The 26,619-nt window shown below is 39.5% G+C and overlaps 1 protein-coding gene across 2 annotated transcripts in view; it reads left to right on the top strand.

The window, feature by feature from the left end:
- LOC140210846 (ERC protein 2) overlaps positions 1-26,619 on the top strand; it is an 880,422-nt gene that overhangs the window by 7,513 nt on the left and 846,290 nt on the right. For both annotated transcript variants that reach the window (XM_072280109.1, XM_072280108.1), the window contains exons 3-4: positions 6,471-6,642; positions 13,239-14,074. In XM_072280109.1, coding sequence (XP_072136210.1) covers positions 13,394-14,074 — 681 coding nt within the window. In that variant the 5' untranslated portion in view covers positions 6,471-6,642; positions 13,239-13,393. The remainder of the gene's footprint in view (positions 1-6,470; positions 6,643-13,238; positions 14,075-26,619) is intronic.

Here is a 26,619-nt window from a genome sequence, read left to right as displayed (position 1 = left end):
TGTGCCAGAAAGGAAATGGGTGTTGATAAAACTGAAAAAGTGAGTCAGGGAATGGTCCCTTTATAAATTTGACAGAGGTGGATAAGATGTTTTTGGGGAAAGCATCTCTAAAGAACAGATACAGATATCTGGAGTCAGAAAATAGGAGAATGAAATTATTTTAGGAGTTTTATGTTCATTTCTTGGTCTCATCAGCACATGAGCACGTTTTTTTTTCTTGAGGGGGAAGGAGCATCTACTGCAGTAGTTCCAGAGTAAAGAGATTTCTGATATGTAGCTAAAATGGAGAAGCTGAGGATTTTCTCTCCTTGCAGGGGGAAAGAAAAGCAAAAAGGAGATTTGACAGGGTTGTTTAAAAATGATGACTGGTTCAGAGGGTTTTGACTTGCTGTTTCTTATTGGCTGAAGAGTTTATGGCCAACAGGTACAGATTTAAACTGATTTGCAAAAATAAACACAAATGACATATGGAAAATCTCTTAGCAAGTGTTGAGGTCATGAAATGCTGTCTGACAAGTTGGGGGGTACAGTTTCAATAGTAATTTTGTTCAAGGGAATTGAATTAAAGGGGAAAAAATGCAAGGGTGAGGTTTTTTTTAAATAAAAGAACTAATTATTGATGTAGATATCTGCAAAAATATTGAATACAGCAGGAGAAGTTTTTTTTAAATTGCTGAAATATTTAAAACTTAACCTTGGTGTCATGCCGATGGAGTGAACAGTGGTTTCAGCAATGACAATAGCTTTGGTGATTATTGACAATTTTGAAAACAAATTACAGTTCATTTTTTACTTGTATGTCTCTCTATGATCTTCACAAAAACTGATGTGATTAGGGATCTTCAATGGCTAATTATGCATGAATTCTAGTTTTTGGTTGCAGAGATAATCAAATCTTGAGTGAAATTTAAGGAATGATATCAAGTCTCTTTTTGGCTTTTGTCCATGTGTTAGACATGGCTTCTAAATAGTTTGGAACCTGATCTGAAGAGGTGCTACTGGAATTTTTTTCTCCATCTGGTTAATGGATTTTCATAACCAGCATTAAAGAATTTGCAAAGTGTTTTTATGAAAGTCAGTAACCAAAATTGGTTACTAATGAATGATAATAAGTTGTATGGCTAAGACAAAATTTGTATTACTCTAACTTTGAAACTCCTCATGGAAATACAAATGCTTTTTAAAAAAAATGATTAATTTAATTACTTTCAAACAACTCTGCTATTCCGTGGAACAGCATTTGCATTTTCAGTGAAAGGTGGCAAAGGTTAAATAGGACGAGGATGGATGTTTAAGCACATGTGTATACTCTTAATTGTAATTTGCTTATGTGTGCGATGTAGGAGTTGAATTATCCTGCACCTGTACAGAAGAAAAAGAATCGAGAGTTTAGTTGTTTAATTGCCATTTCAATACAATGTTGATTTGATTCTTACTTTAAAAAAAGAAATTGAAGGCAGAAAAAGAAATTTGGCCACTTGAGGTAGCTCTGCCATTCAACAAGATCATGGCTATTCTACCTCTGTAGAGTGCTCTTATTTTTTCCTGCTCTATTCTTGTTTCTTCTAATATCCATATATTTTAGTCTCAAAATAAATTGTTTAACAAGTAATCAATGGCTGTGCTTCCACAGCCTGCTGTGAAAAAGAATTACAAAAAATTCACCGCCCTTTTATTGAAGTAGTTCTTTCTCCTTTCAGTTTTTACATCTTATTTTGAGCTTCTTGTTCTAAATCTTCGGTCGGCGAAATTTCTTCACCAGAGTCAATGCTACTGAGCACTTTTAATAATACTTTATTTTGACAGGGTTACCTCTCATTCCTCTTGAACTTATGGGAATAGAGGATTGGTATTCTTGACCTAATCATGAAACAGTCCTTGTCATCCCAGTAACTTGCCTGATGCATTTTGCTGCAATTCCTTTATGGCAAGAACATGCTTTTTGGTGAGGAGACCAATGTTTTCATAGTATTTCAGGTGTAGTCTCACCAAGGCATTTTATAATTGGTGACCTTTCAACATTTTCTTGTATTGAATTGAACAGCCCTTTCACTGGTCTGTGATATCTATAATGTGTATAGTTTTAAACCATTGTAAGATCCAATAATATTTGAATTCTTTTGGTAAACTCCAACTTTATAAAAAGCTTTCATATAGTCATAAGATAGCTAATACTACACTATTTCTCAATTGACTTGTTTCTACCGCTCGCCCTCTTGCTCATTTAAAATATTTTGAATAGAGATAACCTTCGTATTATGGCTATACAGCTAATGGAATATCGCCTTCACAGAATTTGCAAACTAGTGTGTGAAAAATTTGATTTCGCATAAAATTCACCCAGTGCATTAATGATAGACAAATAATTAAATAAAGTCAAGGTGAATTTTTTTCTTGCCTTTTGTTTGTAGGCAAGTTCATTGTGATATTCCTTTTTTTAAGGGCAACACCATTCTTATAATGTGGATATGGTCTAAACAGCGACTCAGCAGTGCGGTGATTTATAATTGGCTATACATCCTGTAAGTGTCAATGTGGCAGACTAGGAGATGTTTAAGTCAAGCTAAATAGTTGAATATAGATGGAATCTGCCAAGGACTGTTTCAATTGTAGAGTGAAACAAGCTTCAGTACTTTGCTGAAGTAAGTTCAGAATTTTAGATTTTAAGCAGAAATGCAGTCCACATTTTGCTAAACAAGCATAATAACCTGTTGGTTCATTCTTAAACCTAAAATGTTAACTGTTAATATTTTAAAAATAAAATTTCCAGTCACTTGCTTGAAAAGATTTGGCTTAATGTTTTTTGTCTGTTTTAGCTCCTTAGCTTCTCTTGAAATCAAATATGAATGCGAATTCCTTTCAAAATCAATTTTATTATTACTGCAGCAGCATCGGGTTTAATTTTATTACCACTGTTATATGATGTGAAATTTGTTGTTTTGCTGCAGCAGTACAGGGCAAAGACATAAAATGACTAAATTACAAAATTAGTGTTTTTTTTTAAAAAAAGGGAAAAATGAGGTTCAACAAGTTTAATTGCCATTCAACCATACACATGTACATAGCTGTATGAAACAGGGTTCTTCTGGGATCAAGGTGCAAAGTACAGTACATACACTGCTACAGCACAGAGTTACAATAGCACATGTAGTCACAAAAAAATATTAGCACAAGTCCCTGAGTAGCATGGCCTGAAGATTGATGGTGCATGGGATGTTGTCCTGGAGCCATGTTTCCGCAAGAGCAAGTATGCAGAAGTTTCTCATCTCACACTGGTCCAGCAGACGAAAGCAAATCAGTTTGTCAGTCACAGGCAATCTAGCTAATCCTCCAAGGAGCAAACACTGAAGAGCAGCACCAATTGGAGTGGTCAGCCCCCAACCCAGCATGGATTCTAGCACGCCCACTGCACCTCTGTTCTCTCCCACACCACCTCTGTCACTTCCTCCCCTCTGTTTATGGACCAATCAGAAATCTGATGGCAGAAGGGAAGAAGTTCTTTCTGAATCAGTGAGTGTGGGTCCATAGGCTTGTGCACCACTTACCTGATGGAAGTAACTTGAAGAGGCTATGTCCTCGATATTGATGGTTGCTGCCTTCTTGAGGTATTGCCTTTTGATGTCTTCAATGACAAATCAAATATTTATAATGCCAGTATCAGAAATTTTAATTCCTTATGACAGTTTCTGCTTATCTTTTAGTTCGTTTTTGCGATTAAATATTTATGATTTTCCTTTTTTTTTCTAGAATGTCTGTCTATAAAATAGAGGTCTTTTAAGTAGTAGATAAAACAAATTGGTTAGGAAGTTTATGTAGTGATCCACAAAGTTCTGTCAAAATAGGACTAATGCTAAAAATCTGTCAGATTGGCAGCTACTTCTTTCACACACATTCTCATTTTAATTTTTGATATTTCAGTGCATTGTCACCTTTCAAAGTTACACTCTCCTACATTGAAAGGCTCGAGTAAAACATCAAATGATCGAGATTGAGTTATTTAGTGGATGAACGCATAGTGCATTTGCCTTTCGGAATCTTGATTTTTCCCTTCAGCAACTCAATTTTAAAAATTCTTATTCTTGAATTAAGATTCCAACATGGACTAGCTCTAATGCTAGACATTTTCTCTCCTCTGATTAAGTGCCAGTTAATTAAAATTAGAGCAAGAAAGAATCATTTCCTTTTGACATCCAGTGACACCACCATTGTTGAATCTTCTCACCATCTACATCCTTGATATCACTAACTGGAAACATTTCCTGGTCAATTACATAATAATACTATAATAGCAGGTCGGCTAAAAGTTCAGATGACTTTTCAAAGCCTTTCTACCATCTGCAATGCACAAATCAGGACTGTTATAAAATATTCTTCAGTTTGTCAGATAGCTGCTGTTCAAACAGCGCTTGAATCTTGGCACAAAGCAGCCATTTAATCGGCACTGCACCTGCCATGTTAATACTTGTAGGTACTTGGCTGTTTACAAGATGATATACAGCCTCCTTGGCAATGCTTCCCCAAACTTATGGTACATGTTCTACTATCTAGCAATAATAAAAGCAATGGGTGCCTGCAAACACCACTGACTGCATGTGGCATACCATCCTAATTTTAGAAAAGGATGCAAGGACCACAGCAAATGGCAGTATTTATTGCCCTTCCACAATGTTTTTAATTGTGGGGGTATCTTTGCTTTTTTTTAAAGGGGGCGTTTAAGGAGGTGCAAAATATGCTGGCTTGAAAAGTTCAAAAATCCAGATTCAAAAGTCAATGTGATATGAAATTTCATCATGACAGCCATGCTCTTATCTTTTATTGTCTATATTTTGAAATCCCCAGATCCAATGCAGGATTTTTTTTCGTATCACTTTCTCAACATGGCTTTCAGTTTCAAGATATTTGAACTTGTACCCTTAAATCCTTCTTTTCTTGTAAATAGTTTAAGATTGTGTCCTCCAATTTATTTTCTGTCTTATTATTCAAATTAAAATGTTAAATTTCACACTTAATGGGTGTTGAATTTTATTTATAACTATGCTGGCATTCGTTAATAACGATGTGGTAATGGGACACTTGGAGATGAATGGGATTGGGCATGAATTTATGAAAGAAAAATCATGTTGACAAATCTGTATTTTTTTACGGCTTTAACAGTATAAATAATTGAGAATGAACCAGTTGATGTGATGTATTTGGAATTTATTCAGAAGACTTTTTTATTCTTTAAGTAAATTGGAGTGTATTGTATTGTGGATAACATGCTGGTTTGGATTAAGGGTTGGTTAATGGAAATAAAGCAGTGTAGGAATAAATGAGTCACTTCTGGGTTGGGGGGCTGTGATCAGATAATATGGGGACTGTTGTTGGCCCAAGTTGTTTAGTTTTAATCATTGACTTGCATTGAGTGGTATATCTTCAAATTTGCCGCTGATACAAATTGTGCATTGAGTGTTGAGAGAAATGCAGAGAGGCTTTGTGAATAAGTAATGATATAGTAAATGTTAAGTTATGTGAGGAAACGTATGAAAAGTTCAAAGTAAACATTGTCAAAGCACACATATATTACCATATACAATGCTGAGATTCATTTTCTTGTTGGGCATACACAATAAATCCAATAACCGTAATAGAATCAATGAAAGACTTCACCAACCAGTGTGCAAAATACAACAAATGGCAGATATCAAAAAGAAAATAAAGAAATGATGATAAGCAATAAATATTGAAAACAGGAGATGAAGAGCACTTGAAAGAAAGTACTTGGGTTCTGTGAACAGTTCAGTGTCGCTGCAAGTGAAGTTGAGTGAAGCTGTCCCCTCTGGTTCAGGATCCTGATGGCTGAGGAGTAATAACTGTTCCTGAACCCAGCGGTGTTATCTCTGAGGCTCATTACCACCTTCAAAATGACTCCAATGAGAAGAGAGCATGACCTGGGAGGTGAGAGATCCTGATGATGGATGCTGCCTTACGCATCTATTTTAGGAGTGTGAAAAGTAATGGTGTTCAAAAAGACCTTGTACACAGATTGCTGAAAATTAATATACAAGCTCAGCAAGCAATCAGAAAAGCAAAGAGTATGTTGGCCTTTATTGCAAGAGGATTTCAGTGCAAGAGTAAACTTTTTTCAATAATATTGTACTCTGAGACCATGTTGAGAATACCTTATGCATGCCTTTCTCCCTATCTAGAGATAAACACTTCCCATCTTCATCAGAACGGAGGAAGAAAGAAATTGCACGTCCTCAGTTCTGGTCAAGGGGTTTTGAACTGAAGCATTAACAATTTTCTCTTTCCACAGATGCTGCTCAGTTCCTGTAGTATTTCTGTTGTTGGTTCAGATTCCAGCAAATGTAGTTTTACTTGCTTTCCAGTGTATTATTGTTTTTGGGATTTGAATGGAAAAAATATTTTTCATAATTATAAAAATATTGAGAAGCTTTATCAATGAGCTGTTTGTTTTTGTTTTCCAGAAAATAAAGATACAGGACGTACAATTTGGGCTGCTTGTTTTTGGCATTGAACCTGCATTTTCAACTGCAATTCAGCATTCTCCAGTAAAATAAATTGAGGTTTTTGGATGCTTTGCCTCTAGGATCAGCCTCACTGGGGCAAGACATAACTGCAGATCATTTTATCTAATTGGTAAGTGATTTCTTTTAATAATAAATTTCAGCAGTTTATTCACATTATGTTTCTTTTTGCTTCCCTTACACACAATATTGCACTTTTTCTGCCAAGTTTCCCTTCTCTAACTGAGCCTATTCTTCATCTTTTGTTTGCCACATCACTGTACTGACTGTACTACTCAATTAGCACTGTATTGCTCTGTAAGTCATTCAATAAAAATGAACAATAGAAATGCCAAACTTAAAACTGTGTCCACCTGTACTCAGAATTGTTATGCACTCTAATCATTTCCCCATTTAGCACAAAGTTTTGCCTTTCTCCTTTCAACTTTGCTCCCTGTGGATTTGTTACTTTATACAATTTAGGATATTTTACTAAGTTCCTGTAAGTTATATTCACTGTTTTACTTTTATTAGTTTTTTTTCAATTTAACTTCCTCAGATATATATAAAAAATTGTTGAAACAGTTTGTCCTGATTCTTTTCCCCACTTACCCTTTAATCAATTGAATGAGGCTGAAAGGAGATCATTTGAAGGTTTGTAACTTTCTGTAAGTTTAATGTTTTAGAAAATAGAGCTACCATTCATCATTTTTCAAAATACTAACCGCATGGTTGTTTTAGTAGTCTGCTTTGAACACTCGGAATGGCATAAGATAGATTTTGATAACTCCATTTTTCCTACTTGGATAAGAAACAACATTGAATTTGTCCAGTGCCTTTAAAATCACAAAGCATCACAGCAGAATTATGGGACGTGGGGGATGGCGGAATAGAGCTTTGGAAAATCATATTTTGAGTGATAGATGGAGTGGTTCCTGTTAGAATCTATCTGAATAAACAATATATCTTATGCATGTCCAAGCATTCTTTGCTTCAGATTTTTATATTTGGATTTCAGAATTTGAACTCCAATACAAGTCAAGAAATAAAAGTTCTGTTTGTTGAAAAGTCTAAATAACTGACTAATAACTTGGACAGGCTCCATCCTGTAACAGTGCCTGTGGTATGTTAATATTTATTGTCTGTAGCTTTAGTGTAAGTAGTCAGTCTATGCACAGTGAAAAATTCTTTCAGTAGCTCTAGGCATAAAAACAACTGTCTAAAATTTGGACTGGATTTCCTTTTGCATTAACTCGAATGCTAGAAAAATAAAATGGAATGCAAAACGATTCATATAATAGCAAAATACGGACATGCCAATTGCAAGTACACAGCACGTGCACTGGCAATTTGTTGCATAAACAGCATAATTTCTCATCTTGACTACAATAAATAACATTTGAATTTGGACATTAAACTTGTTAACATCATGAGTCAAGTTTTGAGTCAAATTTTCAGTAAAATATTTTTTTTCCCAGAAGCCATAAGTCATAGGCGTAGAATTAGGCCATTCCATAATACATCTTTTCTCTTCGCTGTTCTAAATGGACGTCCCTTAATTGTGAGGCTGTGGCCTCTGGCCCTAGACTTCCCCACTATTTGAAACATCCTCTCTACAGCCACTCTAACTAGGCCACTTAATATTAGATAAGTTTCAATGAAATTCCCCCCCTCCCCATCTATTCTTTTAAACAACAGTGACTACAGGACCAGAGCCATCAAACACTCCTCTTATGTTAACCTTTTCGTTCCTGGGATCACTCTCGTGAACCTCCTTTGGACCCTCTCCAATGCCAGTGTATACATTCTTGGATTCGGGGCCCAAAACTGCTCACAATACTCCCAAGTGTGGTCTGATTAATGCCTTTATAAAGCCACAGTATTACATCCTTGCTTTGATATTCTAGTCCTCTTGAAATTAATGCTAACATTGCATTAGCCTTACCACTGAGTGAACTTGCAAATTCACCTTTAGGGAATCCTGCACGAGGACTCCCAAGTCCCTTTGCGCCTCTGATTTTTGAATTTTCTCCCCATTTAGAAAATAGGCAACACCTTTATTCTTTTACCAAAGTGCATGATCATGCACTTCCCTACACTATATTCCATCTGCCACTTCTTTGCCCTTTCTCCTAACCTATCTAAGTCTTTCTGAAGATGCCTTGCTTCCTCAACACTACCTGCCCCTCCACCTATCTTCATATAATCTTCTAACTTGGCCACAAAGCCATCAATTCCATCATCCAAATCATTGAGCTATAAAGTGAAAAGAAGCGGTCCCAACACCAATCCCTGTGGCACACCACTAGTCACTGGCAACCAACCAGAAAAGAGGTGTATTGGTAGATTGATTGTCATAAAATATCTTGGACAACTCTGACTGCAGAAGCATGCTGCACAATGGGAGAACAGAATGTCTTTTGGTACATTAATAAATCAGACTTTGTAATTCAGATATATCTCCCTTACTGTATTTGAAAGTGCAAGATTTGTTGAATAAGTTTTCTAATAATACTGCATTGTTTAAAAATTGAAGGGAAAACAAAAATTAAAAACCTTGGGGGATTTGCAATCAGTGACAGAAGTTAAGGAGCATCATGTCCCTTTGTCCAGAAAATAGCAGACTGGTTGGAATGATCTTTGAGTTAAAGAGACCCTTTTCTTTTGAAATCTTATCTTTGGATGTGCACCTCATTGATGTACCATTGATAAGCAGGTTAGCATCACTAATGAACACAATAAACTGCCAACCAAGATAATGTCTGCTCCAGTATGATAATGAATTGAGATTATGTTATTGAATTTCACCCAGTAAAGAACTGGCAGGTAATATCCTCTCAATAACCTTTTTTCCCTCCCCTCTCAGATCTTAACCAGAGATGGGAAGTAATGTTAAGGTCAATAGCTGCATGTCACTTTGCTGTTTTCATAGCAGTACTTTTTACCTTTTTATGGCCCTCTCCTGGAATTAGAATTCCTATTATCCACACCAAAGGGTTTTTCCTTTTCCCCAGGTCCTTCCAAAGATGAACATTTTTATTAATGGTGGTATTTTGTGATAGTGCTAAAGGGATCAATTAGGCAGAAATGTATAACAGGATACAGATCGATTTCATCAACAATTAGGATGGGATATTTCAATTTTAATACTGGAGTGTAAAAGTTGTGGCCTCTTTTGATTTGGATATATACAGTCGGCCCTCCTTATCAGTAGGGGATTGGTTCCGGGACCCCCCACAGATACCAAAAAACATGGATGCTCAAGTCCATTATATAAAATGGCGTAGTATTTGCATATAACCTACGCACATCCTTCCGTATACTTTAAATAATCTCTAGATTACTTATAATACCCAATACAATGTAAATGCTATGTAAATAGTTGTTGCACTGTATTGTTTAGGGAATAATGACAAGAAAAAATGCTAATACAACGAGTGCTGGAGAGAGAACTTCCGAGTTTTCCTGATCCGCAGTTGGTTGAATCCACGCATGCGGAACCCGCGGAGAAGGAGGGACGACTGTAGTCACAAAAATGAGAGGTTAAATAGAAAGCATGATTGGGTAAGAAAGAAGAGGTGAGGCATAAGGTGATTATTTCTCCAAGGATTACAGTTCGAGCTGTTGAGAGTACAAGGCCAGATTTAATTAACCAACTCAAGTTACTTAATTAGACCTGCTCATTAGTCATAATATTGTATTATATAGAACCATTAATGTAGGAACATTTCCCAAGGCAATTACAAATACTGGAAGTGTTATTAAACAATTTTTTTTACACATGTAGTTGAGGAGAAATCAGGGCAGATGCTGAAAACCTTTGTCACAGAACTAGGGTTTAAGGTGAGTCTTGAAAGCTGAGAGGGTGGTGAGGTACAAAAATTCAAGGAGGAAATTCTTTGCCTTTGCAATTGAGGGCACATATATCAATGGTGCACTGCTTTAGATATGGGAATAAGCAAAAGGCCAAACAAAAGCTTGCAGATTTCTCTGTAGGTCATATGCTAGGAGAATCCTTGTGGATGCATGCTTAACTCACTGCTCTACTCTCTCTACTCTCACGACGCTGTGGCTAAGCACAACTCAAACTTCTTCTATAATTTTGCCAATGACACAACAGGTGTTGGTAGAATCTCAGATTGTGATGAGGTGTAAAGGTGTGAGATAGATTTGCTGGTTGAGTGGGTCACAACAACACAATCTTGCACTCAGTGTCCGTAAGACCAAGGAATTGATTGTAGACTTCATGAAAGGGAAGTCAGGAGAACACGTACTAGTCCATATCAAGGGCTCATCTGTGGAAAGGGTGGGCGACTTCAAGTTCCTGGATGTCAACATCTCAGAAGATCTATCCTGGGCCCAACATATTGATGAGATTATGAAAAAAGCAAGCCCGTGGCTATATTTCATTAGGAATTTGAGGAAATTTGGTATGTCACCAAAGACTCCAGCAAATTTCTATAGGTGTGCTGTGGAGAGAATTCTGACTGATTGCTTCACTGTCTGGTATGGAGGCAGCAATGCACAGGAAAGGAAGAAGCTGCAGAGAGTTGTAAAACTCAGCCAGCTCCATCATGGGCACTAACCACCCCACCATCAAGGACATCTCCAACAGATACCACCATCAAGGACATCTCCAATAGATAATGCCTCAAGAAGGTGCTATCCATCATAATGCCCCTCACAACCCACACACTCTCTTTTCACTGCTACCATCATGGAGGAGGGTCATGAGCCTAAAGATGCACGCTCAATGTTTTAGTAGCATCTTGAGATTTTTGAATGGACTATGAACCCATGAACACTGCCTCATTTTTTGCTCTCTTTTTGCACTATTATTTTTTATTGTAACTTACAGTAATTTTTTATGTAATGCGCTGCTGCAAAACAATAATTTTCACAACGTGTCAGTGTTGAGGCTGATTCTGAATCAGAATTGAGGCTGAGATTCTGGAAATTTAATATAGGATTTTAAAAAGACAATTTTAAGTTGCTATTTCATCAGATAAGGATGCAATAAACTCAATATTGCTATTCAAGAAATGAAGAGCGGAAAAGGGGAACAGGGATTGCTAGATCACAGCTAAACATAAGAAGCTGGAATTATTAAAAAGTGATAACATTTTGAAATGTCATTATGAAATAATTATGCTATGGGAGGAGGCCATTTGTCTTATCAAGTCTATTTCAACTCTGAAAACAATCCAACTTTACCCACATTTTTCTATAACCCATTCTCTCTTGGAAGCTTCTGATTTTCCAACTAACCATAGGTAAGCGGTACTCTGCAGTAGCCAACTAATCTAATACCAGAACATCCTTGGGATGTGGAAGGAAGCCAGAGCACCCAGTAGGAGCCCATGCATGCACAACAAGAACATGCACTGGAGATCGATACTGAACCCAGGTCATGACAAAAATACTCTGATATCACAGTTGCTTTTATGAAAGGAAAACCATGTTTAACAAAATGTATTTGTTCTCTACAGATATAATTAATAGGATAGACAAAGGAAAGCCAGTAGGTGAGCTGACTGGAGGTGCAGTGTAGATGCTGAGTATTTGGATGTGACATCACACCACGTGTCAGGAGTGCTTACAGGTTGAAGATAATATGGATGGAGGATTGGTTAACAGACGGAATGTAACAGTAGAAACGAATTAAGTTAGGTTCAGGGTGGCATGAAGTGACGCTGGGTGCCTCTGGGATCAGTAATGGTAATTGGAGTGTCATGAGAAGAAATATGAAAGATGCAACAGTGTTATTATTTATAGATGGGACTATTTCAAATTGCTCATAAGAGAAATAGGAGTTTTCTTGTGCCATGTACAATGAGAAAGCCTTGCTGCCTTGGCGTTTTGTGTGGTGAGTACTCAATACAGTTTTGTCTTTCATTTGAGGAGGGGTATTCTAATATTGGGGGTCATGCCCAAGGATTCACTAAATTGACGTTTGTGTGAGGAAGTTGCCTGGGAGGAAGGATTGAGCCAATCTGAAGAATAAAGCATCTCAAAACAGAGAAAAAAAGCTGCAGGGCGGGGAGGAGGTGGGGGTGGAAGGATAGGTGCCGTGAGGCTATTGTTTATATTGAAGAGGGAACAGTTTGAGGAAGTGGTCCCAGGAAAGCAACCAGCATTAAAATTAATTTTTTGTGCATTGTGTATCTTTGAAGTTCTCTGTTCTTTTCAGTTGTGGTTGCCTGGGCACTTAAGTATTTTCAAGGCTGAAAAATTATTCACCTGTTGGGAAATGCAAAGCTGGAAAACAGGAATTGAGACCAAAATTGCTTTGATCAAAATAGAACAGGCTCAAAGAGATCTGTGGTTTATTCCAGCTTCTGAAATTTTAGGTTAATTAATTAGAAGCCAAAAAAGAATAGCAAGTACAGAGTGATGGGCAAATATTTACATAAATAAGGATATCAATTGATGTAATGATCACCTCCAGACCAGAGCCTTACGACTTAGATTTCATTGCATTAACTAATTTTGTAAAGCATAATAGATGCGTTTGTTACTTCAATTTTATAGACTCCTCGCTCACAGGTCTGATTAGAACCTGTTAACGATCCTTCGTGAATCCAATATAATTTACAGATTAAACAATGATTTTTGTACCAGTCGGTACTTTTTATGTTTATCATCAGCATGTGTTAATCTAAGTTTTATTTTGCCACAAATATGATTAACATTCTCTTCTGTTTTCCCCTTTTGTTTTGCGTGTTCCAGATCAGAGAATAGGGTGAGCCCTTGTTCCCTGCCACCAGTGGCAATGCAGTAACCAGCTCCAACAGGCAGCAGGTGTCGACTGACTGCACCTTCTTACAGCGATTCCTGCGTCCGCCCTATATTTACATTTGCTTTTTGATACAGCCAAACTCGCCATGTACGGAAGCTCCAGGGCAGTGGGCCATGTGGAAGGCAGCCCTTCGAGGTCCCCCCGACTTCCGCGGTCTCCTCGGCTGGGCCACCGGCGAACAAACAGCAGTGGAACAGGAGGGGCAGGGAAAACGTTGTCAATGGAAAACATCCAGTCTCTTAACGCTGCCTACGCCACCTCTGGACCCATGTACCTGAGTGATCACGAGGGAGTCGCCTCCACCAGTTTTCCCAAGGGAACCATGACTCTGGGCCGAGCGACTAACCGGGCAACCTACGGAGGCCGTGTCACGGCCATGGGCAGCAGTCCAAACATCGCCTCCGCAGGGCTTCCTCCCGGAGGAGATGCCCTCTCGTTCAGCGATCATCACCAACAGCAGCACAGTGCCATGATCACTCCATCCTCTCACCACCACCACCATCACCACCAAGTGCCCTCCGCCTTGAGGCAGGTCCGTGATAACACCATGGTTGATCTGCAGGCTCAGCTCAAAGAGCTGCAGAGGGAGAACGAGACACTCCGGAAGGAACTGGAAATCAAAGACACCAAGCTTGGATCATCAATGAACAGCATCAAAACCTTCTGGAGCCCTGAGCTGAAGAAAGAACGAGTGTTGAGGAAAGAAGAAGCTGCCAGAATGTCAGTCCTGAAAGAACAGATGAGAGTGTCTCACGAGGAAAGTCAGGTACAATTGTTTTCATAATCCGTTTTTTATTTTCTTAAAAACATTTAGATAATAGATTAGAGATTTTTGCCAAGCCTAAAATTATTAAAATGCAAATAAGCTACTAGAAACAGAGGTCCACAGTCTCTGTGACAGAGCAACATTATTACCAATCTACTTGGTGAGATAGATCATAGGAGGCATTGGACCCCACCCACCAGAATGTTATTCCCACTGCCTGAGATCTCCCTGTTACTTGTTCTAATTTAGTCACACACTTTTGTGTGTGTGTGTGTGTGTGTGTGTGTGTGTGTGTGTCAGGCATGCAAGGGATTACAGATACTAGAATCTGGAGCAGCAAATAAAGTACAAGAGGAACTCAGGGCTTGAGCAGTATCCATGGAAGGAAATGGACAGTTGACTTTTCCAGTGGAGTCTCTTTAAATGGATTCAAAGGCTGGAGATACCCAGTATATGAAAACCACTGCTGGTGCTGATTGTTAAACCACTATGTTTAAGATTGTTCTGGTCTAACATTTGCGTCATGTGAATTTAACTTGCACTGTATTAACCTAACCCTGAATGATGATCCACCTCCCTGACCATGGGGAGTGAAGGTCATTGAAGTGAAACTAGGTAGTGTAGAACTTGTACAACAAAATCTGTGTGGTAAGGGTGGGGAAGTTGAGTGGGACGCAAGAGGCTGAGAGTGGTGACATGATTGGTCTGCAGAAATTTTGGCTGTTGTATTGAGCTTGATACTGAGCTTTTGGGACGCTCTTTTTTTTATTTCATGTGGATTTCAATTTTACTTGGGCTTCTTCGGTGCTTCACTGTTGTCACTTTTATCTTGCCTCTAGAGCTTAGCTAGTTTATTTATGTTGGAATCAATCTTCTAAATTTGCTCAGTAATTCAGGCAGAGTCAAAATGGGCATTAACTGCTAAGTTAATCATATTATTGACAATTGCTTCTATTGCTTTGTTGGATGATTACTGGGAATTAGCTGAAGTGTACATGTCCTACTGTTTGTGGACCTTGCAACACTTGGCAACCGTCCAGCTTCTTGGGCTGGTGTCAAAGCTGTAGAGCTACTTCAACAGAAGGCCTTGACGAACAGCTAAGTACAAGTCTTCATTGCAGGAGAATTGTTATCAGGACCCATTGACCTTTGGTGCACTTGGCATTTTTTTGATGTTATTTTATGAAGTGAATTAGTTTGGCTGAAGCTTGGCTTCTGTGAAAGTGTGGACAAAGTTAGGTTATCTACTTGATAGTGAGGGACAAATTCTGCTGCTTTTTGTGCTCATTTGCTGGGTTTCTAAAAGACTTCCCTAATGAGTTGTTTTATCATCCATTACTGTTGGAAACATTGGCAATGAACTTGCCAATGTTTCCAACAATATTCCATGGCGTATTCATCATGATTATCATCCATGTTGTCTAGCTTCACCTGTTTGTTGCTTATTTTGAGTATAGTTTGGGTAAAGTGGTGTGTTTTTTTGGCGTGCTCTCCTAAACTGCCCCTAAGTAAGTTGGTCCCTTGTCTAGACATTAATAATGGAGAGATGAATATGTCTGGACTATAAATTGTGTTGGACTGACCATTACCTGTTGGTGGCAGCATAAGTTAAGGTGACTACTAGGACTTAGCTGAATCTGTCAGAAGTACCTCACGGGATGATTTGTGTTTTAATTATGAGGAGGGAATTTAATCTACAGGAGGACAATCTGGAATTAAATTTTGTCAGTTCTGTTGTGGAAGGATGCAGTGGCAGCAGGAAGGATGAGGATGAAGACATGCAAGTTTAACCCTCACACTGAGCCTGTGGCAGGTGGTATAGGAATCAATTTGGCAGTCATGTCCTTCAAGATTTAGTCAGTAGTGGAGCTACTGAATCATTGTTGGCAAAAGATGATGATTTTCTCCATGCACATTTTGTTGTTTTTTTTGGGTGGGGGGAAAGGTTTTCATTAATTAAGATAGTCATATTTTAACAGTTCATATGAAAATATTTGAAATGTATATTTTAAATTTTGTTCAAAATCAATTTTTGTACATACACATCACTAGGAATTAAAATTCAACAGCCTTGCTATGTTTGCTAAAATTTTATTAGGTGTTCTCTGATGATAAAGAAGTCTGAACATATTTATATTTAGCAGTTTTCTTTTAAAGGCAAAAAATTCAAAAAAATCTTCAGGAAAAAAAGATTAATTACGATCAAAATGGGGGGAAAACAGAAAATTGTAGATCTTTAAGGTTCAATTATTTAATTCAAATTGTTCAATTTTAGTATGTGTGTTTCAGCGTGGAATAAAATGAAATTTAAGAATTGAACAAAGGATTATGTAACTAGGTACACATTCTCTACAGTTGGGTTTCTGCTCACCTTGGAGGTAACTACTGTGCAAGGTCTGTGTTACTGGCATCTAACACTTGTGTGTTTTGAATAAACTGCATGAATCCCGCATAGGCAACAGCACAGCTGATAAACAAGGACCACTACAACAGAAATAATCTGACTACAGCAGATTACAGCCAGAAAAACCTTGATTGCAGTGCCTTCCTACTTACATGGAGCATTGTTCAAATGGAAAAAACATTGCAATACAGTAGTGCACATGAGCGAAATATCAGCATCTGACAGCCAGTATAGCCTGTGTTTTTTTTCGCTTTAGCAGTCTGCACATCTAATCTGGGCTGGGCTCATAAGGAGAAAGGTGCAACTCAAAAGCATATTAAAATACCTAGAAAATCAAGTCAACAAGCCATTCTAACTGATGTGAAAAAATAGATTTATTAAAATTTTATGATATCAAGTCATCTGATGCTTTTGTTTTACATGTTCAGATCTATTCTGTTCTCTTACTATTTTCACCACTGTTCAGGACACTGGTGAGAATTTTAGATTTCAACCTGTATCAGTATTCCAAAAATTGCCTGGTAGCACTCACATCTACTGTAATTAAGTGCTTTGAGAAGTCGTTAATGGCTAGAATCAACTCCTGCACGAGGAAGAACCTTGATCCGCTGCAACTTGTATTCCACTACAACAGGTCCACATGCAATCTCACTGGCTCTCCACTCAGCTTTGAGCACTTGTTCAACAGCAATACTGGCATAAATCAGGCTATTGTTTATCAATTACAGCCCGGTGTTCAAAATCAATCATCTCCTCAATACCAATCAACAACCTTTAGATCCTGAGTCCAGTACCTCCCTCTGCATCTGGATCCTGGATTTCGTCAGGAGACCCCAATCAGTGTGGATACATAAAACTACTTCTTCTCGCTGACAATCAGGGATGTGTGCTTAGCCCACTGCTCGATTCTCTCTACATTTATTACTGCGTGGCTAGGCACAGTTCAAACACCATCTATAAATTTGCCATGACACTGCTGGCAGACGAGGAGGCATACAGGAGTGAGATAAGTTGGTTGCTATTGCAGCAACAACCTTGCACTCAGTCAGTGCAACCAATGAATTGATTGCCGACTTCAGGAAGCACACACCAGTTCCTCATTGTAGAGTCAGCAGTGGAAAGGGTGAGAAGCTTCAAGTACCTGGGTGTCAGTATCTCTGTGGATATGCAGCATCTTGAAAAAAGTATTCAGCCCCCCACAACTATTGTCACATTTTACTGTCTCACTTTCTAAATTTAAAATATATTGAAGTAGAATTTTTTGAGCTAATCTACAAAATACTGTGCATCATGTCAAATCAAGATAAAAATTCCAAACTCTGTCAACAATTTACTAAAAAGAAGAAAGAAAAACAAAGCTGTGAGGCTGAAGAAGTATTCACCCCCTTTGTAATCACTACGCTAACTTTCCCAGGTGCAATATACCAACTCACCCAATTTGTTGATGTTGAAAGTTGTAGGATCACCTGTTTTCAATGAATTCATAAGAATAAATACCACCTCTCTGTAAGGTCCAACAGTATGATAGATTTTCAACAGACCAAACTAGAATGAAGACAAAAGAACATTCAAGACAAGTCAAGGAAATGATAATAGATCTGGGGGAAGGGTGCAAAACCATCTCGAAGACACTGAACATACCTCGGAGCTCGGTGCAGTCCATTGTGGAAAAGTGGAAGAAGTATGAAACCACAGCTACACTGCATTGGTCAGTCTGCCCCTTTAAACTTGGTCACCAGAGAAGAACGATACTTGTAAGAGAGGCTACCGTGACGCCAGTTGTCACTGAGTGAGCTGCAGAAGTCAAAGGCTGCAACTGGAGATGAAGTTCATGGCCTTACAATCTCTAAGGCCTTGTACAAAAAGGATATTTATGGAAGAGTGACAAAGAAGAAGCCCTGCCTTTTTTTAAAAAAAAAGGCATATCCTTGTTTGTAAAGACTTTGCAAAGTGTCACTTAGAAGATGCTGTAAAGATGTGGAAGAAGATCTTCTTGTCGGATGAAACTAAAGTGGACCTTTTGGCCTCAATGCTAAGTGGTATGTGTGGCATACATCTAATATTACGCATCAGCCAGGTAACACCATCCCTACTATAAAGCATAGAGGAGGTAGCATCGTGCTATGGGGATGCTTTTCAGCAGCAGGGACTGTAAATCTGGTCAGGATTGATGGGAAGATGAAGACTGCTAAATACAGAGAGATCTTGGATTAAAAACCTGCTGGCCTTTGCCAGAAGGCTTAAATTGGGGAGGATGTTCATCTTTCAGCAGGATAATGACCCAAAGCACACTGCCAGAGCAACCATAAAGGAAAATTGATGTCCAGTCATAGTCCTGACCTTAACCTGATCAAACATCTGACAAGACATCAACATTGTTGTCCACCACCCATTCCCTAACTAATCTGGCACAGCTTGAGTAATCATGCATGGAGGAGTGGGCAAATTTTGCTCCATCACGTTGTGCAAAGCCAATAGAGACTTGTGCAAAAAGACCACAGGCTGTGATAGGTGTGAAAGATGGTTCAACTAAGCACTGAGGAAAGGGGGATGACTACTTTTGAACTGCTGACATTTCAGGTTTTCAACCTTTTAGTTTTTCATGCTTTACAATTTTCCCTTTTTTGTGGGCTCTACTGTGAAAAGAGCATGTGATTCACAAATAAAAGTTGATCAAAATCCCTAACTGTAATACTCACTTATGTGAACAAAGGGTTGGGGTCTGAATACTTCTGCGAGACACTGTATCCTCGTCTCAACATATTGATACAATCATGAAGAAAGTGCACATTTTTGGGTTCTACACTCTTCCAATCTTTGTACTTTTTCTTACTGTTGAAGCACTGTTCAATTACTCATCTCAACTAGAAATCCCATGGTTAATTTGGGTACCTGATCTACTTGATTGCTTGAAGCTGGATTTCACATTTTTTTTCTTTTATTAGCTCATAAACAACCTGCATATATTGTACTAATTCCATTTCTTTTTGTTTACATCCTGTTCCAGTCAATGAGTGGATAACTAAAGTTCACAAGAACTGTAGCTCCATTTCCCGATGTGAGATGACTCCCTAGTTTTTGCTTTCTGACTTTTATTTATAGAATAGACTCTTCCTATTTCCATCCCACTTTATCTTTCTCATCTTTCTGATACACCGAGGGAGCTATTGAATTGTAATATTATTGCTAATGAATAATGCAAACATTGATCCAAATGATTTTTGAAACATTTCTGGGTAGTGTATAATTTGCATTGCCAGGCAGTGGTGCAGTTGGATTTGTGCTGCATATTTGCCATGAATTGCTAAAGTTAATGTTAAAATTAATAGGTCTTATTTCTTAGATTTGCCTTGTAAAATTGTGGGACGTGGCTTGTGGAAAGGTAACTGAGCTATAGGTCTCTAATTAAAATAGTTACGTTGCATTGTTGCTATGAAAGTTAACAATTCCTTATTAAAGAACATCTGATATTAATATCCATACAATGGATATTGCAAGATTAGAAAGGAAGCAGTCTGTGCTCTCTGTTTGTGCTTCCTAGTTTGAAACACCTTTTCTCGCTTGTAAAGATACATTTAATTCTACAGATGTCCCCCGCTTTTCGAACGTTTGCTTTACGAAACTTCACTATTACAAAAAACCTACATTAGTTACCTGTTTTCGCTAACAGGTGTTTTCACTATTACGAAGAAAGGCAGCGTGCGATAAAAAGCAGCGCACACCTGAGCAGCCGCTCTCCCCTGGATTCGGAACGGCATTCTAGCCGGCATTGCTTAAACACGTGCCTGTGAGCAGCCATTAGCAAGATGAGTTCTAAGGTATCGGAAAAGCCTAAAAGAGCTCGTAAGGGTGTTACACTTAGCGTAAAACTAGACATAATTAAGCGTTTCGATCGTGGTGAAGGAAGTAAGGAAAAGTGAGTTTGGCTTGAGGAAGCTGAGGAAGATGATGTTGAAGAGGTTTTGGCATCCCATGACCAAGAACTGATAGATGAAGAGCTGATTCAATTGGAAGAGGAAAAGATAACAATCAAAACCGAATTCAGTAGCTAAAGTGAAGTCGTCCAGGAACTGAACGTGAAGCAACTGCGTGAGATTTTCGCTGCAAAGATAAAGTACGACTTTAATTTTGAAAGGGTACATTGGTTTAGGGCATACAGTATTTGCAGGATGGTTTGAGTGCTCACAAAGACCTGTATGATAGAAAAATGCACGAGGCTCAGCAGTCAAGCAAGCCTTCCACATCAGCCACAGCAGACGACGAACCTCAACCTTTGACATCAAGGCAGGCTGTCATCAGAGAAGATGATCTGCCTGCCCTCATGGAAACAGATGACGAGATGACACTCCAGTGTCCCACCACCCCAAAACCCGGGCCGCGGACAGATTCTAATCTGCGGAGAATGCAGTGGTAGCCAGGAGGCATCCAGCACATCTTTAAGAAAAAAGTCAAAATAAATTTGCTAATTAATTAGGTGCCGCCTGGCACATAATTGTCAGCCCAGATCAGAGGTGATTGCCGATTGCGTCGCCTCTGATCTGTGCCGACATTTACGTGCCGGGCGGCACCTAATTAATTAAAACAGCAGGAATTCTGCAGATACTGGAAATTCAAGCAACACACATCAAAGTTGCTGGTGAACGCAGCAGGCCAAGCAGCATCTGTAGGAAGAGGTGCAGTCACCGTTTCAGGCCGAGACCCTTCGTCAGGACAAGTCTCGGCCTGAAACGTTGACTGCACCTCTTCCTACAGATGCTGCTTGGCCTGCTGTGTTCAACAGCAACTTTGATGTGTGTTACCCAATTAATTAGCCTGTTTATTTCGGCTTTTTTCTTAAAGATGTGCTGTGTGCCTCCCGGCTACTGCTGCACCCCTGCATGCTTTGCGGATCAGTATTGGTTGGTGGCCCGGAGGGTGGGGGCCACTGCACCACCCCAAACTCCGACGACTCAGTCTAACACACCATCATCAGTGTGCTTGGCAAGCTGTCTTCCTGATTCCTGTAAGTGATACTACACTGCACATACATTATTTCTACTTTATATAGGCTGTGTATTTTTACGTGTTATTTGGTATGATTTTGCAGCTTCATAGCTTAAAGGTTACTGGAGAGAGTGTTTCTGCCAGCAGCGCTTGCGTGAGATTTTTGCTACGGAGAACAGTGCTGGCAATGATTGTGGAAAAGTATATCTACTTTATATAGGCTGTGTATTTATCATATCATTCCTGCTTTTACTATATGTTACTGTTATTTTATGTTTTATGTGTTATTTGGCATGATTTGGTAGGTTATTTTTGGGTCTGCCAACGCTCACAAAATTTTCCCATATAAATAAATGGTAATTGCTTCTTCGCTTTACGACATTTCGGCTTACGTACCATTTCATAGGAACGCTTTACCTTCGGATGGCAGGGGAAACCTGTATTTATCAAGTTGTTACGAACTCTTTTTCAGCCAAATCAAGTGAATATGAGATTGTAGTTATAGTATTCTGTCACTGAATAATATAATTTCTGTCTACAAAGAAATGAATCATTCCCTCAAAAGGTCAGAAATCCTGATTTTGGTTTAATTCGGAGAAGGAAGTCTGAGCATCGGAGCGGAGTGCCATGGAAGCTGTTTTGAATTTTTCGGTTTTTTTCATCGGCGTTCAGAGAGGCAGGACTGCTCAGGCATGTGACGTCGGGCAGTGAAGCACGGAAAATTTAAAAGGAACACAGCCTTATACAGCGGGCAGCCTCGTTTGCAGACGGTGGAGTGAGCCGGGAGCAGAGTGAAGGCTTAAGGGCTTTGGCTCATCGGGCTTCGGCGGAAACAGGCGAGGCGAAGAAGGTTTGGTTTTCAATTTTTCCTGTTATTTGAGGGAAGGGGGAGGTATGAGTGTGAGGGCAGCTTGTTCTCGGTGTCGGATGTGGGAGGTCCTGGAGTCTCCCAGCCTCCTGGACATTCACAGCTGTGCAAGGTGCGCCGAGATGCAGCTCCTAAGGGACCGCGTTAGGGAACTGGAGCTGCAGCTCGATGACCTTCGTCTGGTCATGGAAAGTGAGGAGTTGATAGAGGAGAGTTACAGACAGGTGGTCATACCAGGGCCACGGGAGGTAGACAAGTGGGTCATGGTAAGGAGGGGGAAGGGGAAGAGTCATGTACTATAGAGTACCCCAGTGGCTGTGCCCCTTGACAATAAGTACTCCTGTTTGAGTACTGTTGGGGGGGGACAGCTTACCTGGGGGAAGCAACAGTGGCTGTGCCTCTGGCACAGAGTACGGCCCTGTGGTTCAGAAGGGTAGGGAAAGGAAGAGGAGGGCAGTTGTAATAGGGGACTTGATAGTTAGGGGGTCAGATAGGCGATTCTGTGGACACAGTCAGGAGACCCGGATGGTAGTTTGCCTCCCTGGTGCCAAGGTCCGGGATGTTTCTGATAGTGTCCAAGATATGCTGAAGTGGGAGGGTGAGGAGCCAGAGGTCGTGGTACATATAGGTACCAATGACATAGGTAGGAAAAGGGAAGAGGTCCTGAAAGGAGAATATAGGGAGTTAGGAAGGGAGTTGAGAAGAAGGACCGCAAAGGTAGTAATCTCGGGATTACTGCCTGTGCCACGCGACAGTGAGAGTAGGAATGGAATGAGGTGGAGGATAAATGCGTGGCTGAGGGATTGGAGCAGGGGGCAGGGATTCAAGTTTTTGGATCATTGGGACCTCTTTTGGCGCAGGTGTGACCTGTACAAAAAGGATGGGTTGCACTTGAATCCTAGGGGGACCAATATCCTGGCGGGGAGATTTGCGAAGGCTACTGAGGAGACTTTAAACTAGAATGGTTGGGGGGTGGGAATCAAATTGAAGAGACTAGGAGAGAGGAGGTTAGTTCACAAATAGAGAAAGCTAGTAGACAGTGTGTGAGGGAGGATAGGCAGGGGACAGAGAATGGGAGCACTCAGACCGAAGATGTAGGGGAGAAGGAAGAAAAAGATGATAAAGTTGTTTGCTCCATTCGGGATAAACAGAGAGTAAGAGGTGGAGAGATTCTTAAATGCATCTATTTTAATGCTAGGAGCATTGTAAGAAAGGTGGATGAGCTTAGAGCATGGATTGCTACCTGGAAATATGATGTTGTAGCTATTAGTGAAACATGGTTGCAGGAGGGGTGTGATTGGCAACTAAATATTCCTGGATTTCGTTGCTTCAGGTGTGATAGAATCGGAGGGGCAAGAGGGGGAGGTGTTGCATTGTTTGTCAGAGAAAGTATAACAGTGGTGCTCTGGCAGGATAGATTCGAGGACTCATCTAGGGAGGCTATTTGGGTGGAATTGAGGAATGGGAAAGATGTAGTGATGCTTATAGGGGTGTATTATAGACCACCAAATGGGAAGCGAGAATTGGAGGAGCAAATTTGTAAGGAGATAGCAGATATTTGTAGTAAGCACAAGGTTGTAGGAGATTTTAATTTTCCACACATTGACAGCCCATTCTGTAAAAGGGCTGGCTGGTTTGGAGTTTGTAAAATGTGTGCAAGATAGTTTTTTGCAGCAATACATAGAGGTACCAACTAGCAAAGGTCAGTGTTGGATCTCCTGTTAGAGAATGAGATAGGGCAGGTGACGGAGGTATGTGTTGGGGAGCACTTCGGGTCCAGTGATCACAACGCCATTAGTTTCAATATAATTATGGAGAAGGATAGGACTGGACCCAGGGTTGAGATTTTTGATTGGAGAAAGGCTAACTTTGAGGAGATGCGAAAGGATTTAGGAGTGGATTGGGACAATTTGGTTTATGGGAAGGATGTAATAGAGAAATGGAGGTCATTTAAAGGTGAAATTTTGAGAGTGCAGGATCTTTATGTTCCTGTTAGGTTGAAAGGAAAGGTTAAAAGTTTGAGAGAGCCATGGTTTTCAAGGGATATTAGAAACTTGGTTTGGAAAAGGAGAGGGATCTACAATAAATATAGGCAGCTTGGAGTAAATCAGGTGCTTGAGGAATATAAAGAATGTAAAAAGAATCTTAAGAAAGAAATTAGAAAAGCTGAAAGAAGATGAGAGGCTGCTTTGGCAAGTAAGGTGAAATTAAATCTGAAGGGTTTCTACAGTTATATTAACAGCAAAAGGATAGTGAGGGATAAAATTGGTCCCTAGAGAATCAGAGTGGACGGTTATGTGCGGAGCCAAAAGAGATGGGGGAGATTTTGAACAATTTCTTTTCTTCGGTATTCACTAAGGAGAAGGATATTGAGTTATGTAAGAGAAAGGAAACAAGAAGGGTAGTTATGGAAAGTATGATTAAGGAAGAGGAAGTACTGGCGCTTTTAAGAAATATAAAAGTGGATAAGTCTCTGGGTCTGGACAGGATATTCCCTAGGACCTTGAGGGAAGTTAGTGTGGAAATAGCAGGGGCTCTGACAGAAATATTTCAAATGTCATTAGAAATGGGGATGGTGCTGGAGGATTGGTGTATTGCTCATGTTGTTCCATTGTTTAAAAAGGCTTCTAAGAGTAAACCTAGCAATTATTAGCCTGTGAGTTTGACGTCAGTGGTGGGTAAATTGATGGAAAGTATTCTCAGAGATGGTATATATAATTATCTGGATAGACAGGGTCCGATTAGGAACAGTCAACATGGATTTCTGCGTGGAAGGTCTTGTTTGACGAATCTTATTAAATTTTTTGACGAGGTTACTAGGAAAGTTGACGAGGGTAAAGCGGTGGATGTTGTCTATGTGGACTTCAGTAAGGCCTTTGACAAGGTTCCACACGGAAGGTTAGTTAGGAAGGTTCAATCGTTAGGCATTAGTATTGAAGTAGTAAAATGGATTCAGCAGTGGCTGGATGGGAGATGCTAGAGAGTAGTGGTGGATAACTGTGTGTCAGATTGGAGGATGGTGTCTAGTGGTGTGCCTCAGGGATCTGTACTGGGTCCAATGTTATTTGTCATATATGTTAATGATCTGGATGATGGGGTGGTAAATTGGATTAGTAAGTATGCAGATAATACTAAGATAGGTGGAGTTGTGGATAATGAAGTAGGTTTTCAAAGCTTGCAGAGAGATTTAGACCAGTTAGAAGAGTGGGCTGAAAGATGACAGATGGAGTTTAATGCTGATAAATGTGAGGTGCTACATTTTGGTAGGACTAATCAAAGTAGGACATCCATGGTAAATGGTAGGGCATTGAAGAATGCTGTAGAACAGAGGGATGTAGGAATAATGGTGCATAGTTCCCTGAAGGTGGAATCTCATGTGGATAGGGTGGTGAAGAAAGCTTTCGGTATGCTGGCCTTTGTAAATCAGAGCATTGAGTACAGGAGTTGGGATGTAATGCTGAAATTGTATAAAGCATTGATAAGGCCAAATTTGGAGTATTGTGTACAGTTCTGGTCACCGAATTATAGGAAGGATGTCAATAAAATTGAGAGAGTACAGAGGAGATTTACTAGAATATTGCCTGGGTTTCATCTCCTAAGTTACAGAGGAAGGTTGAACAAGTTGGGTCTTTATTCTTTAGAGCATAGAAGGTTGAGGGGGGACTTAATAGAGGTATTTAAAATTATGAGGGAGATAGATAGAGTTGACGTGGATAGGCTTTTTCCATTGAGAGTGGGGGAGATTCAAACAAGAGGTCATGAGTTGAGAGTTAAAAGGCAAAAGTTTAGGGGTAACATGAGGGGAACTTCTTTACTCAAGAGAGTGGTAGCTGTGTGAAACGAGCTTCCAGCAGAAGTGGTTGAGGCAGGTTCGACATTGTTGTTTAAAGTTAAATTGGATAGATATATGGACAGGAAAGGAATGGAGGGTTATGGGCTGAGTGCAGGTCAGTGGGACTAGGTGAGAGTAAGAGTTTGGCACGGACTAGAAGGGCCGAGATGGCCTGTTTCTGTGCTATAATTGTTATATGGTTATAAGCTCTCCGACCTACACTGATTTTTAGATCATTAGCTAGAGCACTTTAAGCAATTTTACCTTGGTCAAAAAGCTCCAAAAGTTTGATTATGTTAGCAGAATTAGTTTCCTTCTCAGTCACACAGGATCTTTGTCCATAATTGGGATTAATAGATTTCTGATTTCTTAAATAAAGTAATATCAGCTGTTAGTGAAGATTTTTATTTAGTTGAGTTTGGAACATTCTTGGTTTGGTCATGTGATGTTTAGACATC

This window comes from Mobula birostris, chromosome 16 (genome assembly GCF_030028105.1).
Source record: "Mobula birostris isolate sMobBir1 chromosome 16, sMobBir1.hap1, whole genome shotgun sequence".
Classification (NCBI taxonomy): Eukaryota; Metazoa; Chordata; class Chondrichthyes; order Myliobatiformes; family Myliobatidae; genus Mobula; species Mobula birostris.
Note: the sequence above shows the minus strand (reverse complement) of the source record. Positions and strands in the feature narration are given on the sequence as shown.